Source organism: Stegastes partitus, unplaced genomic scaffold, assembly GCF_000690725.1.
Source record: "Stegastes partitus isolate 25-593 unplaced genomic scaffold, Stegastes_partitus-1.0.2 Scaffold985, whole genome shotgun sequence".
NCBI classification, from domain to species: Eukaryota; Metazoa; Chordata; class Actinopteri; family Pomacentridae; genus Stegastes; species Stegastes partitus.
This window is the reverse complement of record NW_007578716.1, coordinates 295,711-313,791: the sequence shown is the minus strand read 5'-3', so window position 1 is coordinate 313,791 and position 18,081 is coordinate 295,711. Positions and strand designations below refer to the sequence as shown.

Genomic DNA, 18,081 nt, shown 5'->3' with positions numbered 1-18,081 from the left:
AGGGATGTTTGTAGATATGCTCCAAAAAAGCCCGGTGCAGTCTGCAGAAATATGGAATCCTCAGCAAGAATTTTACTGCTTCGTGAGTTCACAGAAACGTCTGAAGTTCACAATCTCTCGTCTGTACTCGTACGACTCAGGTTTTTCAAAAACAAGTGAGTCGTCTGCTCATAAAGATTTATTTTTACCTGTCTAGTCCTGAAAACACTTCACCTGTCCATTCACATTCCCCTCGGTCTCAGACAGAGCTCTCTCTTTCTCGCTCCCATGATTCTCTGCTGCTCAAACTCAACCAAACCAGGAATAACAAGAAGAGTTTCCTACCGTAGGCGGAGTCGGCTGCAGACTCCTGGTTCCTCGTCGTCGCCAACACGTCGGCTGCACAAAAGGAGGCAGAACTGAAGTCAGATTTTACTGCACAAAACCATATTTATATAAGAGTGTGTGTTTACATGAATAGAATAGTTCTGGTTCTGAAACGCAAGCAGGAGTCGAGCGGAAGAAGCCGACAGCGGCGTAGTTTTAGTCTTGGCAAGTATTCTGTGGCTCCGCTGCTGCCCCCACATTAATCCATCAGTAGTAATAACCTTTAACTCGCAGTGGAGTATTTTTATATTGCGGTGGTGCTACTTCCTGAATCTGAATATGTCCTCCTTCATTTATCAACACGCCCCCACATCTGCAGGTGTAATGTGGTTATCTAACGCTGCCTGCCTCCGCCTCGCAGCAATCACCGCTGCCGCCGCTGGCAGATAGTCTGTTTTATTGTCAGAGTTTCATCGCGCTCTGATGTGCAGGTTTCACTTTTTTAATCTGCAACAATCGACAGGACATTCGTTCCCCGAGTTTGTCCTGAAGGCGACGCATCTCCCCAGACTTGGAGAAGTTGTGGCAGGATGCTTGCGTCGCCTGGGAGGAGGCGTCTATGTGAGCTGAACACCACAGATTACACGAAAAACTGCTGCAGCAACCGACTCTGAAAGGTGTTCACTGATACCTGCAGGATCGGTGACTGTCTTTGCATCAGTATACAGAAAGAAAAAAAACAGATGCACACCAACACACCTCTGGAAACTGGGACGCATAGATACATCTCTTCCAAGGTTTTTTTTTTTTTTTTTCCTTTAATACTGCTGCAGATAGAAACACAAACAATGGAGGCAGAAAATGATGTTTGGAGTGATGCAGGAAGGGAATTTAGTCTTTGGCCAGTGGAGGAGTTAAAGAGCCCACATTCTGCAGGGTTATTGTTTTCCCTCAGTGAGTTATACAGCTGCGTTTCTGGTACATGCAAAAGCTTTGAAAACGTATAAAGTGCACACTAACAGGAGTTACTTTTACCTGCCTGAAAATCGTCATTTAAAGTTCAAGCTTTTCTTCTGCTACTCATCTACGTCACCATGTAACACATTTGCAACAAACAAAGAATGAGCATCCAAAGATATTTCCTCTCTTGAGCTGCTTCTGCTAGAGCTACATATTTATGTCTATACTCAGAGATCTGGGCTTATGACAATGTTCCTCCTCTTTGATTTGACTGTTCAGGAGGAGGGCCTTTAAGAGGCAGGAGCTAAAGGGGAGCAGACAGAGCTGCTGCCACAATGTACAATATGAGAAAACAAAAAGAATCATCGATATTTTCAACTTTCCGATGGTCCTTGAATGTATCATGGCTAAAGTAAGGTTTTGGGTAAATGTTTTTAATTCTCTTACATCATTAAAATCACTTTATTCAACGTGTCTCAATCAAAAAATCACCAAAAATTAACAATTTGCGCCAGATTCTGCCAAAAACTAAAAGAAATCAGCTTTCAGGTGAACTACAGGCAGTGTCGACACAGAGGAGACAACAAGAGAGCGTAAGAGGAAAATAAAACATAATAGGTCGCTAAAATGAATGTAGCATGGCTCAAAAATAGTGAACAGAGGAGCGAGTTATTGACAGACACATGCCGCATGGTGAAACATCTTTCTGGAGTTGATGTGCAGAGCTCAGTTTGTAGAGGTTGCAAAAATGTACACAGTTAAACAGCTTGTAGAGACATTAAAAAAAAAAAAAAATTCCCTACTTGTGGACACTTGTTGGACATATTGATTCAAGACTTTCCAATTTAGGTAAAATAAATAATTATTTAATCTATGGCATTATCACTGTCACACTGTAAAGGAGATATTTCTGAGTTCTCCCTCCTTCTGGTCATGGTTGTTCTGTTTCCATAGAGGTGCAGGACTTTATGTTGCAGTGAAAAATGAACCACAATGAGGAAAAATGACAACAACAAAAAAAAGTCCAAACACTTCACATGCATACTCTAGTAACAACTAGAAGAAAGTATGGGTCCATAAATGTGCAGAATATGGGCGTTTTAACTGCGTATTAACTGGAAAGGATCAGCAGGTAGAAGCAGGTAACGCTGGAGGGATTATAGATCCCTTCTGGGCTGGGAATGCCTCAGGATTCCCCAGAAAGAGCTGAAGGAATCATCAAGGGATCAGGACACCTGGACTGCTTTGCTTAGAGTGCAGCACGATTCCAGAGAATGACATGATCATGACATATAGACGGAAAAACACGATTCCTGTGTTTTTCTATGCACTAATCAGTTATTCAGAACCAGATTTCTCTTCTCAGACTTCCCAAATATGATCGAAACCAGGATAAGGCCGTCCGCGGAAACGCGGTCGCTGCTGCCGTTTTACAGTCTGCTTACTTTTACACTGTTTACACCTCATATTACACCTGCTATCATCGTTATTGTGGCTGCAAAATGTCGGGTTTATCTTACCGTGGCAGCTGTCGGGGTGAAACGAGTGGTCGCCCTCGATATCTTGCTCAAACCCCGCCCTGCAGAGAGACGGACACAGAAGGAGGACAGGGAAGAATTTAAGCAAAACAAAAGGACAAAACATCAATTGCAAAATAAAACAAACAAAAAAAAAAGACACAGTTGCATGGCGGTTGCCGTGGGTAACTGTTGCCTAGGACTTTAATCAGTGATGAATATCCACGGTGACCGGATAACGAGCTGCGACAACGCTTAATTAGATTTTGTCACATAGTTCATCTCCAGCTCATCATTTAGTCTGAAGGCCGAGAGATTTTCAGAGGTTGACTGAGGAGAAGCAGCCGGCGTGTTCAGCATTGTTTGGTTCTCAATTAGGAGAAAGAAGGGTGACACTCGTCCAATCAGAAGACAGACGGCAACAAGAGGCGGCCGTGAAACACACACTCGTACACACCGGGAGCGAGCCGAGCAGTGCAGAGCTCGCTGCAGTAAATGAAGCCATTTACTTTCCTCTGGGTTTGTGTCCCTGCTGTTTACTGTCTCTGCCTCTGTCGCCTCCGATCTGACCTTCAAATCAATGTTTAAAGGGGCAACAAATCAGGATTTCACCGCCGCGCAGCACAAAATGACTGCACTAAAACGGTGAGTCGAGGGAGCCAGGGACGGATTCTTACTGCTTTCGGGCCTTGATTTTGTGCTTCAGGCGAAGACTTTTAACCATTTTCTGACATTCTAAAGACCAAACAAACAAGCAAATAATGGCAAAAGTAATTGACAGTTATTTTGTTGTGAAGCATTTCCTGGAAATGTGAACTTTCATTGATGCCTAAAGTTACAGTTTGTCCTGACAGCGGTCCTAAAGAAGACGGGCTCCTTAGAATTTAAAGGGCTCTATTATAATGTCCTATAATGTATCCTGAACTCTGGGCCAAGTGTGGCTTGTAGGCACTCCAATGCAGCATGACCAGACTCACAGTACAGGAACTACACATGGGTGGTATGGAGGGGTAGTATGGGTAGTGTGGAGACAACAACACAGTCATTTAGGAGTCAGCGCTCATCACTGTTGGTGCTTGACTTGTTGACATAACCGAACTTCCAGTGAGCATGACAAGAGTTGCAATTGGCCTAACCCTAAGCCTAAGTTATCGAGACAAATTTCAAAAACCTAACCCTATCTGCTTATATCACTTCCATAGATAATGCACACTTTAAGCATTGGAGATTAGCTGTGCTACCTGGTTAAACCACTAGTTTTGTTTAATACTGTAGTAGCCGGAGGAGTATTATGGGAGTTTAGTTTGTAAAGGAGCACTGTGACCGAGACTTCTATGAGGCTTAATGACTTCAGGCCAGCAAACAAGTGTTAATTAGGCTGGAAGAATAGGAGGAAACTGACTCTACACCCTTATAGAACATCCGGTGACTCTTACCGGGTATGGATTTGTGCCATTCACTTCAAAGCTTTTGCATGATAGGTACCGATCCCACTCTTATGATTGGGCTCAGTAGCTTTTGATGTTAACAGGTATGGGTACCCCTGTACATAATATGTTTCAGTGTACGAGTATCTGTTGTGCATTGAAAATGACTATATTTCAAGTAGTGTGAGGTCTTCACTGGTCTTAACTCAAACCGGCCCTGCTTTGATCTTGAAAGTTTGGGTCTTGTCTTGGTTTCTTTCTCTATCTGGAACTTTAAAAATGTTCAGCTAATTCCATGCGCATTTTAGCAGTAGTTTTGCACTTGCTCGCCTTTAAAGAAATTGATGGACAGATGGACCAACATCTCCGTTCCCGAGGACAAAAACACCCACAAGCAAAATTAGAAGTCTTTCAACAGTTATTTTGAGTTGTTCTGGCACCTTCTTATTTTTTTTTTTCAGTGTCAGCCAGAGCTCTTCGTGACTCATTTTTCCATCGAAAGGCAAAAAAAACAAAACAAAAGACGGAACTTTTGGCGACGCTCCAACGAACCGACGTAGAGTCATAAACCATCACCAGGAAGTTGGAGCTGGCGTGATGTTCCTGGAGGTGGCCAAATATTTCCCCAGAAACATTTCAGAGAATGAAAAGGTGCTTTGTTTTTCAAACTGCTGTGATCTGTGACAGAACCATTCATCAGTCTGATCACGCTGAGCCCACATCCCTATTTATCTGGCACAGTGTGTTTCCAGCTCTTTTTTATCACGTTCTGCATGTATTGGCAAAAACATTTTCCACCTGAGTAATTAAGGGGAAAAAGAAAAAAAACCAACAAAAAAAAAAAAACGTATAAAATAAAAAGGCCATTTATTTAAGAATTTTGTTCTTGTTTAATAAAACTGAAAAATCATTTCACCTGCTCATCTTTTACTGACCTTTTCTGATTCACCGTTAATCAGTTTTATTCATAGACTCAGTTTCCAAGCGTCTCTCTCTTAGTCTTTTATCTCTTAATTACGTATTCATTTTGCCATCTCTAAATGAACTGCTCTCTCTTTGCCATTAATTCATCTGCTGCCTGTTTTTACTTTTTGTTCCTCTTATTTCTGAAAATGCTTTTTCGCTCCGTCTATCTGCACTAATAGCTCTCAGTCGTTACTCAGGTCTCTTACATTTGCTTTTTGTTGTGCACCTCAGCAGATGCAGTGCAATCATGACTGTGCAGACCACACTGGCTCTTAAACTTGGATGAACACATCCGCCCATGCACACACAAAATGTAGTGTTCGAAAGAGCAGAGCGCATGGCTCAGAGTAAATCTGGAGTACATATAGTATGCCTGTATTTTTATCCCTCCGCCTTGACTCAGAAGGAAAACAGTGTTTACACAAACAGTAAAATTCAATACAAAAGACTAAACGCTGAACCACACATTCTTGGTCTTTTGGACTTCTTGAATGACTCAAAACTCAAAACTTGACCTGAGTCAAATGCATTGACACTTGACTTGGGACTTTAAAGGCGTACTCCTTGAGGCAAACAACTCCAGATGTGACCTAAGACTTCTATTAAATAATTTAAGACCTGACTTGAGTCCCAAATGACTCGGGACCTGGTCTAGGACTTATCTTAAATAGCTCTAGGACTGACCTTAAAAAGTGGGACTTTAAACTTTATTTAGGCTTATCTAAGATTACTTGAGACTTGATTTATACTTGTCTTAAATGATGGAACTCTTACAAGACTTTAATGACTCAATACTAAATTGAAATAACTCGACAGTATTACACCTGACCTTACACTTATCTCCAATAACTTGAGACCTGACCTGAGCCTTAAAACGACTTAAAACTTAGTTATTGAGTCTTGATATCACTAACTTAGGAGTTGAAACTGTATTGAGACTTATCTAAGATGACTTGAGACTTGATTTGGACTTGTATCACATGGCTTCAATCTTATAAAACATGACACTTGACTGCAGTTAAATGCATTGAGACTTTAATGACTTATTCTTATTTGAAATGACTTGAGATTTAAACCGTTTTAGACCTGACCTAAGACTTGTTTTGAACGGCTTGAGACCTGACCTGAGCCTTACAATGACTTAAAACTTACTGAAATCTTGAATTGAACAACACAGGAGTAAAAACTTCATTTAGAATGACCTGAGACAACTTGGGACTTGACTTCAACTTGTCTCAAAGGACCTGATTCCTACATGCAATAAGACTTGACTCAATTTAAGTAAGACACGTCTTGAGACTTAGATGACTTCATACTTAATTGAATGCCCTAATCAAAATTAATCGGTTTGGTACTGAAATGGTGAAAGACCTGAACTTAGACTCTTATCAAAACACTTGAGACTTGTATGAATCAAAATGACTAAAACTCATTCAAAGTCTAAATTAAATGACTTGAGATTTGTTTCTGCAAAGGACTCACTTCACAGATCAGTAAAACTTGACCTGAGTCAGATGTGTTTAGACTTGACTCGAGACTTTAGACCTGGTCTAAGACTTGTTTCAAATGACTTCAGACATAACTTGAGAGACAAGTGACAAGAGACTTGACGTTATACTTAAAAAGACTTGTCTATCCACCTACTTTTGGTCATATTCTGTACATTTTCCCCATTAGAAACAACCCTTATCGTCCCTTTACTTTCTCTCTCATGTACACTGTATTTATATCACAGTTTAAATACACATCACATCAACCAGAGGTAAAGGTAAATGAGTTACATAAGAGAAGAGGAGCTGTAGAATATTTAGAGCACATTAAACAAACTCTACATGCTTGGATTTATTATGAAATCATTCTGCTTCCCTGTCCTCGTTCACTCTATATTTACCTCTCTCCACCTCACGTATTTGCTAACTCGTCCACCCCCTCAGTCACTCAATATTTATCTCCCTTATCACTCATTCTCTCTCTCTCTCTCTCCCCATCGCCATCTTCCCTCCGTCTCTCGAGCTGCATTTATTTTATTTTTTATTTTTTTTCCACCAGCGTGGGTTGAGCTGTAAGTGAGGAGAGAACAGGAGGAGGTCGCTGCGACGGTGAGCCGCTATAAATCCCGAAATGCTCTCGGGCACCTGAACGCCTCGCTTCGTGTAGCGGGGAAGCGACTCGGAGGAGGGGACGGAAATAGACTCATTCAGTCGGTTATAAAATACAGCCAAGTTATCAGACGCCGCTGTTGCTGAATTGTGTTCCCGTGTTCTCGCCACAGTGGAGGCGTTAAAAGGTCTGAAAGGCTGTGAAATGTAATTACAATGTATAAATGGCTGCAGGAGCTTTACGTTCAACGGAGAACATTCACGGCCTCCGTGCCTTACCACCGTGCATTCACACTGTTGACACGCAGGCTTTGTTTCAGGACAGTTTCAGACAACAAGCTGCTTTCATCTTTATAGTTACGACGAGTCCTTGACTTGACTTGGACTTTCCCCAAAGGACTAGAACCAGGTCAGAGTATGAAACAGCGAATCACCAAACTCTGAATACTCAGACCTTTAGGTTGAAAAGAGGCTCAGATTTACAGACTTGAATTGAAACTATTACACGACTTGAGATTTGTGGGACTGAAGACCTGAATCAAATGCACGCAGACTCGAGACCTGAATGTAGTTTCGTGAAACTTTGACTTAATCAGCTTGAGATTTAAGATTTGATTTCTAACTTGTGCTGAAAGGCCTACTGTTTTGTTTTTTTTAAGTTATTTTTTTGGCCTTTGTGCCTTTATTGGATAGTGTTAGTGAGAGAGAGACAAGAAAGTAGGGGAGAAGAATGGGGGGAAGGGTCATGAGCGGGATTCGAACTCATGACCTCCACATTGGACGCCAGCTCAACCAGGTGAGCCATAGAGGCGCCCCATAAAAGGCCTAATGTTTGACCTGAATCTTACTCAGGTTTTGAATCAAATGACCTGCGACTTTAAGGGTATTCATGCAAATTGACTCAAGACTTGATGTGAATCTAATGACGCCACACTTGTCTTTAAGGACTTGTGACTTGATTTGGTTTTGTCTTGATTTGAAACAAAACAAACAAGACTGGAGACTTGGTTTAAACAACTTCAGTTTTGACTCGAAACCTAAATAACTGAAGGCCTGATTTAAGATGCACTCGACACTTAAATTATATATAACCTTACGCAGACTTATCCAAAACTATTTCAGATTTAACTGTAATTCTGATAATTCTGTGACTTGAAACTTAATTTAGACCTAAGACTTGACGTAGACTTGTCTCAAATGACTTGAGACTTGGCTGAAATCTTGAACTCAAGACTTGATATGGAATTCTTTTGAGTGACTTAAAACAAATTTGGACATATGGTATAAAAAATCATTTAAGGCTCACTCGAAACACAAATCAAAAGACCTGGGACTCAAAGCTTCAGTTAGATTTATTCAAAATGACTCAAGACATGAAGTGAAACTTATTGGACTGGTGCAAGACTTAAATCTGTTGACCTGCAACTTTTCTTCAATGATGTAAGAATAAAATCTAATGACCCAAAACTTGTCTTCAATGACATTAAATTTAAATTTAATGACTTAAAACTTGCCCTTTTTATGAAAGACCTAAATTTAATGACCCAAAACCCGTCTTCAATCGTATAAGCTTGTCTTCGGTGACTAAATTGGCTTGAAGGATTTGGATGGAAAATTACTTGGATGGGATTTGGACTTCAAACTCATCTTTACTGATGTTAGACTTTAATTCAATGTGTGGAAACTTGTCTTTAGTGAGCTTAAACAAATCTAATCGCTCAAAATTTTATTTGTTTTTGTCTTGAGACTGATAAAAACTCAGGACGAGAATCTGACTTGTCTTCGAATGACTTAAAACTTCATCAGGATTTATCCAAAATGACTTGAAAACTGATTTTAACTTGATTCAAAATTATTTAAAACTTCAATCTAATCATTTAAAACTTGTCTTTCATGACTCTGGACTTGATTTAGACTCGTCTTAAAAGACTTAGGACGTGAGTTAAGACCGCCAGTGGTGCTGCAGGCGGCGGGATTAAAGTCAAAGCTAAAATGAGTCTGCAGAAAGTAACTTTTAATTATTTCCATAAATTCAACCTTGCTGAGAAACAGCAGACTTAATTAGTATAAACGACTGCGAGCTCGCCGTGATGAAGTCGTACAGCGGCGAGGTGCCGACGACCGAAGCGCCTCATTTCCCTCCTTTCTCGGCGAAACCCGGCTCTCGAGGCACCAGACAGCCGTTACATGAGTTTAAACCTGACGGCAGCGATAGTCCTGCACCAGGTAACAGCTGTAAACTCAACCCCGAAGGCCCAATAAGACGGCAGCAGATGCTTAACGCCCACGCAGGGGAGGTTTGGTGAAGTTATTAAAGGTATGGAGGCAAGACGCTTTGGCCTGTGTGAAGATGATGGAGGAATAATAGCGGTTATAATGAGCCTGAGAGCGGAGCAGACTGTTAATTTGAATGGCTGTGCATGTGTGTGTGTGTGTGTGTGTGTGTCTGCAAATGTTGGCCGAACATCGGGATGGAAAAGTAAGTAGAACTTTCTGCTTTAGTAACAATGCCAGGTTAGGCAGAACTTACTTCGAGTTGACAAGCAACTGGTTTCACGTGTAAACAAACTGTAGACGGCGGCGTCCGCACATGTGAAAGCTTCATTTTTTACCCAGACACCCACAAACCATTAAGTAAAGTACAGCTGAAATGATTAGTTAGTTGAAAATAGTAATGAGGCTATATTCAAGGAAACTCTATCAATTTTTCTTTGGTTTCGAAGCTCTTATCTTGGTCACCAATATGGTTTGTTTTCACGCAGCTTTGTGTTCTTTGTGGTTGTTTTGAGTCTCGTTTTGGTCATTTTGTATATTTGTGATTGTACTGCGCTTCCTTGTGTTCATTTTTGAGTCTCTTTGAGGTTGTTTTGAGTCTTGTTGGGTTTGTTTTATATCTCTTTGTGGTCACTTTATGTATCTGAAGTTGTATCAAGCCTCTTATCTGTCATTTTTGTGGTTATTTTGGACCTCTTTGTAGTTGTTTCGAGTCTTTGTGGGTATTTTGAGTTATCTTTTTTCTAAGTTTGTAGGAAAGACTTCTAAAATCTGGCAGTATCAGAGCCATGATGTTGGGATGTTGTATGATTTAAAACAATTTTTGTAAAAACATGCACAGAAAAAACAAAACCGTTTTTTTTTTGTTTTTTTTTCACATATGCTGGAGCTGACTTGTAGAATCAAACCAGGCAAATGTTTTCATTTTTAAACCCGCTTTTCTCTGTAACATTCTGTCACACAGACAAGTAACTGGCATCACCGGAAAGGTAAAGCTGTGCGGTTTCATTTGACGTTCATTAAACCTCGCTGGAATAAACACCTGGGGAGCAATTCAACTGAAAAGAAGGAATGTGAATTTGGGTGCAAAGTGGGTTCTAAGGGTAAAGTCAATGTCAAAAAATCCCTTTCACAAGCTTTTTAAATGTGAATATTTGCTGTTTTTCAGATACTGAACTCAAAATATTTGTATTATTGACTGCAGCTCAGACAGAACACACATTTCAATACGTTAACTTGGGTTTCAGGGAGAAATGATGGCATCTTCCTCTGTTTTCTGACATTTTTTACTCTAAAAATCAATTACTTCTTAAAGAAAATGTTATCTAAAGAGAGGGAGGGATGTGAGGCTTTCACCAGGAAATTATAAATCACAAAGACTACACCTCTGGAGTCAGTACTGCGTTTAGGGGACGATCTATTGATATGCCACGGCTTCTTATTGCTGATCGCAGCTGTAGATCAAAGCCCAGAGGGTTAAAGCTTATCTGCCGGTGTCTAAATTCTTGTCATCTGACAAACAGCGTACTCCATCTTGACTTTATTGCAAAAATCTGACAGGTTTACTGCCCATACTAGTAAAAAGGAGGATTATTTAAATATCCGTGTATCCATTGTAGAAAAAGTTTGGATTTTACACTATCTGGAGTCACCTCTACCTGAATCTTCCTCTTCTGTCTCCATTTTTTAATATTCCGCAGCCACTTCTCTATCTTTTTCTGTCTTCAGCTGAAGTTATGTAAGCTGTTAAACTTCCTTTTCCTCTCCAACTCTTTCCATTCTTCCTTCATTCTCTGGCTCTCTATCCCCGTCTCCTTCCCTGGAGGAAATGTTTCACTTATCAGCAAAAGTTTGAGAAGCTAAACTCACTTCAGCTCACAGATTTTCAGTCGAGTGAAGCTCTGAAAAATATCTCCTGTGTTTTTATGCTTCGATCAGCCGGACTGAGGTCAGGCTGTGGTGGTTTTTCTACACCGGGTTTGAGGCCAATAAAAAACCCAAAATGTCTGCTTTGGTCTCACAGGAGTTAAAAATTCTGTAGATCCAGAAGTTAGATTACGTTAAAACTTTTATCACCGCCACTGTTCCGCAACTGAGGAAAGCAAGATACTGAAGAGGCTCGAGCTCATCATGCATATGCTCTTTAATTCTTAAATAAATACCAAGACTATAATACAAATGTGCACTGTAACGGCACAATGATGGAAGACAATGTCAGATGAAGAAGTGTACTGCCATTGGCTCAACACTTGAAGAAGCTAATTGAGGTTGTAATAATAATTTTAAAAAGAGTCTATAATAATGATGAATAACGTAAATAAAAATATAGATAATTGTTGAAATGGATGCAAGTAGGCAGCTGCTATAACACTTCCAGATTAAAACCCAAACCCCTGATTTCAAACTGGAGTTAAATGGCTCTACCTCTGGTTTATCCACTAGATGTGTCCAAAGCAAACCCTAAAATCACCCTAACGCCACCAATCTGACACTGTCACATTTCTATCTGCTGAACATTGTCAAGTAAACACCCGCAAAGAGAGTAAAAATGACTGCAAAGACAGTCAATCAACCCCAAACAGACTCAAAATGACCAGAAAGAGACTTAAAAGTGCCACTCAGAGACTCCAAATGACCACAAAAACAACAAAATAACCACAAATAAACTCAAAAGGACGCCTGAGAGCTTCAAGACAAACACAAAGAAACTCAAAACATAAACAAAGAGACACAAAGCAACCACAAAGACACAAAACTCTGACAAAGAGACCTAAAACCAGAAGAAGTTAAAAAAAAACAAAAGTCTCAAAATGACAAAAAAAGAGCTTAGTACAACTGCAAAGACACAAATTGACCACAAAGAGTCAAAACAACTACAAAGACACCCAATATTCCCAAAGACACTCAAAATGACCAAAAAGAGACTCAAAACAACCACAAATGGACTCAAAAATGACCAAACAGAAGCTCAATACAACCCTGAACAAACAAAATGACTCCAAAGGGCATCAAAACCACTGGAAGACTTTAAAAAATGAACAAAAATATAGCTAAATACAATCACAAATATACAAAATGACTAAAAAGAAACTCAAAAGAAGCCCAAATAGAAATTCGATGACCTAAAAAAAAAAAGACTCAAAATGACCCCAAACCTCAAAACGACCACATCAGTTAAAAACAACCACAAAGAACCAAGAAAAGAGACTCTAAACAATCACATAAAGACACAATTCAAAAACACCTTTGTAAGTGAAATCTAAACAACTTTTAGGGTCTTCTATTGGAAGAACTTAATCCACTCCTTTATAAGACTCTCGTACGGAAACGGTAATTAAAAAAAAGAAAGAAAGAAAGAAAACAAAAACAAAACAAAAGAAAAAAAAAAACAGTAATTTCCCAGGCCTGGGATAAATAAAGTACTTTTCTATTCTATTCTATTCTACTGACAGAAATAAAACCATTTTAGGACGCCAATCTGAACACGTTCTTGCACGAGTCCCGTTATTGAAGTGATCCACTGCTGAAGACGCTGCAGATGCAGGACGAGGACGTGTGACTGGACTGTGTTGTGTCTGAGGGTTTGATGTTAACAGAAGCTGATCAGATGCAGGACGAGCGACCGATAAGACTCGTGATGTAATCCTCACTGACGCTAATAGAGGATAATCACCAAACTTGTTCCAACTTTCCTGCGCTGCTGTGCTGCCGAGCACAGCGCACAGGACAAACAGCGAGTCCTCTCCCATCAGCCTCTGGGACCAAACAAACATTATGATGTTTATTACAGGCAACAATCACTGCTGACGAATTACAAGCAACTCTGGTGGATCACGGTGGAGGTTTAAGTTCTCTTTTGCTGAAAATCTCTTCAGTCAGGTCGCTCGCACCACTTTTAAGTCTTTCTCACTTCAACAACACTCTCAGTTCTGAATCTTTTCCGTCTCTCTCCAGGTTTGTTCCTGACTCGATCGCTCTGTGGTGACTGTCATTATTCTGCTCCAGTGATGCTCTGACCCTTGACCTCAACGCTGTCAGGATGATTTCAGGGTTGGTCGTTTCGGAAATTCATTTTGTTCCGCTAAACGTGTTAAGATTCATGAGTTTCTCATGACCAGATTGACACTCATGGTCATTTAACCAGCTAAAACGTTAAATGAACACAAGCTAATGAGCTACAATGCCACTGCATGGTCTCATTTAGACATTTTTCATTCAAAATACATAAACTACATGTTGTAACACTAAAGTATTTACAATAATTGACTCTATGCATGATGCTTTTTCAGGCTCACTGGAGGTTGTTCTGAGAAAATCTGACCTTTATTAGTATTTCTTAGGCCATCTATGGAATAATATTGCAACTGATTTTGATTTATCTCATCTATTCCTTTGATTTTAACACTGTATTAACCACTTGTGCTCAACTCTGTCAAATGTACTTTCCAGACTAAAATGAGTCTTTAGCACCTGAGAGACATATACATTTTAAACAGTTTTGACATGATGCCAAGATCTCAATAAATAACTCTGGGCCTAAAACTGATCCCTGAGGAACTCCACAGTTCATCCCTAAAAGAGAATTATGGTTTATTGCACATCATGTCTGTATAGTTCTTTATATATATTGATTTTTAGAAAGAATCATTTGTTGTTTTCAGTTTGACAGAGAAATTTGCCACCAAGAATAAACATTTTTTTTTAACTGCATCAGGTTTCTCATTCCAGGGATACTCACTGCCTGAGCGAATATTTTGCATATTTATCTGCCGGTTTGTTTACATTTATGACATTTTGAAAACAAAACACCTAAATTCAATTGTGGTTCAGCTGGGAGATGGCCGAACAGACCAAAGATGGTCAATAATGGTAAAAATGTTGTCCAAAATGACAAAAAGTGGTTCAAAATAATAATAATGACTCAACAATTGTCCAAAAGACATAGGAATCTCCAAAATAAATTGAAACTGTCCAAAATAACTTTGATACTAGCTCAAAGTAGCATAAACTGTACAAAATGACTGTAAGATTGTCCAAAACACATAAACTTGCCTAAAATGACTTGGACATTGTCTAAGATATCATAAGTCTGTCAAAAATTACTAAGAAATGGCCCAAAATGGATCTAAACTTGGCAAAAACACGTGCAAATGTCTGCAAAATTGACCTGAACGACATAATACTATGCAGAAATAAACAAAACTGTCTAAAACGACATAAGCTTGTCCAAAATGACAGGTTTACTGACCATACTACTAAAATTGTTACTGATAGGAAAATATAGTCCAAAATTTAGAAACTTAGCCAAAGTAAAATAAATTGCCGGAAGTGATTTTAAAATATTTAAAATGACAAAAAGCAAGCTAAAATTACTCTAAAATTGCACAAAAAGTAAGAAAATGTGCTCGAAATGACACAAAAAAAATTGCCCCAAAATAACATTAAACTGCCCAAAAAAGATGACGAAATTGTCCTGTGTACTTCTGTATAAACTTATCTACCCTACAGAAAGTTTTTCCAACATTTTTGAAACCCGGGGAAGCGACGACGCCCTGTGACTGCAGTTTGTTTCCTCTCAATCAAAGTAAATTGGCAGCACGCAAACATGTTTTTGAAGGGACCGTGGTTGACGTTGCAATCGCGGAAAGAAAGAGACGAGTACAGACGCTTAGACAATAGACAGTAAACGCTATAAAGCAGTAAATCTGCTCACTTTAAAGATGGTGAATGCACCGAGGCGCTGAGTCAAAGCCACTTTATCAAAGCCAGAGCTGGCCGAGACCGAATTGAACTCTAAATCACTTCAACACCAACTGAGACAGAAAAGCAGAATTCGAACCTCTGCAGGAGAATAAGCTGACTTTCTTTATCTGTCTGACTCCTACTTGTTCTACTTCCTCCTGCTTTAACTCTCTGACACACATATCTCTCTTTTTTATTTGTAATTCTTCGTCTCTCATCTTCGCTCTCCTTCTTCCTTTCCAGCTCTTGCATCACAGCTTCGCCTCCCTCTCCGTTTCCTTCCTTCTCGCCTCTTTTCATCTCCACCGGCTCATCCTGTCCGTTTTAATCTTCCCGCGGCGCCTCCTCTCGGCTCCGTCGGCGCGGCTGTTTGTATTAAAAATGCCAGTTGTGTGTCTTTTGTTGCAGCCGCTGTAGATATTATTGTTTCCTCCGTGTGTGTGTGTGTGTTTCTCTGAAGATCGCGGGTAATAAAAAAAAAGAGAAAAAAAAAAGGGCAGCGTTTCGGCTTCATCTTCCTGCAGTTTTCCAGATGAACTGAGATGTCTCGGTTCAAGAGTAAATGAAGCGGACCGGAACAAAACTGTCCGTCTGCTCCTCCATCAGCGCCGTCATCTGAGCAGAATCCATCAAACCTGAAGGTGAGGAGGACGATGCAGGGGGATCATGATTCGATGGGAAACTAACCTCCTGCAGCATTTTAAAAACACTTGGCCTCTTTAAAATCGAGCCATGTTCACTCAGGACTCCTGTAACCTGCTGCTTATTGCCACTGCCACGCAACCCAACCTCATCCTCAACCTTGTGACAAAGTATTGTAGCTGATCCAATCGATAATCTCTGTTTTCTTAAGCTTAAGCAGCATTTAATGAAGGAACACTTAATCCTTCGGTTCAGGTTTTCCAAGCAGCGGGGCTGTTGATCGTCCCAAAACGCACCGACAGGTTTGAATTATCAGAGCCAGAAACTGTAAAAACACAAAGACTCATCAGAGCTTTAACTGATCAACTAATTTTGAGCTTAAAAACATCTACAAATGGCCATAAATCAACATTCTGAGCCAGATTTTGTAAAAACTAAAGCTTCTGCATGCATTGGCACAACAAAGACACAAGTTTAAAAGGAAAGTTATCTAAAAATCGAAAGAATCCTTGAATTTTCAACTTCAACTAATCATCTTAAATCAATAAAGTACTATCTATCTATCTATCTATCTATCTATCTATCTATCTGACCAAATCTAGGCTTTAAATAGCGATGTTTTATCAAAATCTCTTCATTTTACGTTTAGAAATTGGTGAAATTCACCAAGCATGAGCTCCAGGAGCAGAAAACCAACAAACAATGTGCTTCTTCACACGAGACATGACTGACTGAGCTGCAACCAGCAATCCCAAAACTACATTCTTCAGTATTTAGGTGAACTGCAGGCTGTGTAGTTTCAGGAAAAACAAGCAAATTGAACCTTAGAATTGAGCTTTTTCATCAAAATAGCTATATTTTACATGTGTCGTTAAAAAAAATCCACCGCTTGCACTTTATATCCCAGTGACAATGGAGCCCAGGGTGAGTAAAAATGTGAAAGAGGCAAAAAAAAAAACACTCAGAAAATACTTTCTGGCTAAGAGTTAACACTTTTAAAGCCAGTGGATCCAAGCTGTGAAGCCAAAATGCTTCTCTTTTGAGTAATAATTAACTTTTGTCCTGGTCGATACCCCAGTATACATAAGAGGAGATATTATGAGAAGTTTGTACAAAAAGTATTGCCACCACATAAATAAATTAATATTGTTTAAAAAGCCATGGCACAGGACTGCAAAACAAATTAAAAAGAAATGGCTCTTCGCTTGGACAACGAAACGTGGAGAAGAATACAATATTGTCCACGACTTTAGTAAAACTTGGACAGAGTGCAAATGCAAAGCCAGATACTTCTGTACTCCAAACAGAATAGCAAAAATAAACTGGGAGCTAAGAGAAGTCTGCTGGAGGTTCGTCTGCAAATAAGCTGCAGTGTTTTGGTCTCCGGGTGATGAACTTCTGCACCGAAGTCTTTCTTCTCATAAACATTATTTTTGGAGTCCCTGAAAATGAGCCCTCCGACTGCAGCACTGCGACAAATCCCTGAAGGTTGTAGACATTCATACTTATTAAATATTCTTTTTGTTAGGGCAAAGAAATCCATAATAGCGAGGATACGCCGCACCTTCCTCGGCAGAGCGGACAGGAACATTAAAGGAAGTGTATGAAATGGAAAATGTGCCCATGCGCTGTTTTCCTCAAGGTGAGAGCTGCTTCTCTGCAATCAGGTGATGGCGAGATTTCCAAAGTTTTCAGAATAACAAAAAAAAAAAAAAAGAAGAAGAAGAGAGAAAAGCTACATGTCTCCCTGTTAACCAGCTCTGACTTTAACTCGCCTCCTCCTCTGGCCAGCGGTCTACGAGGAGACAGCCGACCTCCCGGCGAGCATCGATCCACGTGAAGAGACAGATCAAGAGGAGACGGGCAAATATTAAGAGCTGTCAGCTGAGCAGAACAGCACATTCAGTCTGAGTGGAGATCAATAGAGGGATTATGTATGCCTGCTGGAATATTTGTGTTTGACATTGATTGGGTTCGCACTTGATGGAAGTCCTGCAGCTCCGAGACAGACTCCATTTATAAAACAAGAGCTGAAATCTAAGGACTGCCGTGGATGTGATGTGACACAAACAGACTCATGATGACTGAATGTAAAACTCTGAGATTTCAATCCTTCATTCTACAAGAAAACTTGAGTCTGCACTGTAT

At 39.9% G+C, this 18,081-nt stretch overlaps 1 protein-coding gene across 1 annotated transcript in view; it reads right to left on the bottom strand.

Moving 5' to 3' along the window:
* Positions 1-298: 298 nt before the first annotated feature.
* The window catches only part of LOC103366830 (semaphorin-6D-like), a gene marked incomplete at its 3' end in the record, with an annotated part of 206,374 nt that continues 188,591 nt past the window's right edge, over positions 299-18,081 (bottom strand). The window contains exons 19-20 of the mRNA XM_008294670.1: positions 2,787-2,845; positions 299-378 (exon numbers count right to left, since the gene is read on the bottom strand). Of these exons, the coding sequence (XP_008292892.1) occupies positions 299-378; positions 2,787-2,845 (139 nt within the window). The remainder of the gene's footprint in view (positions 379-2,786; positions 2,846-18,081) is intronic.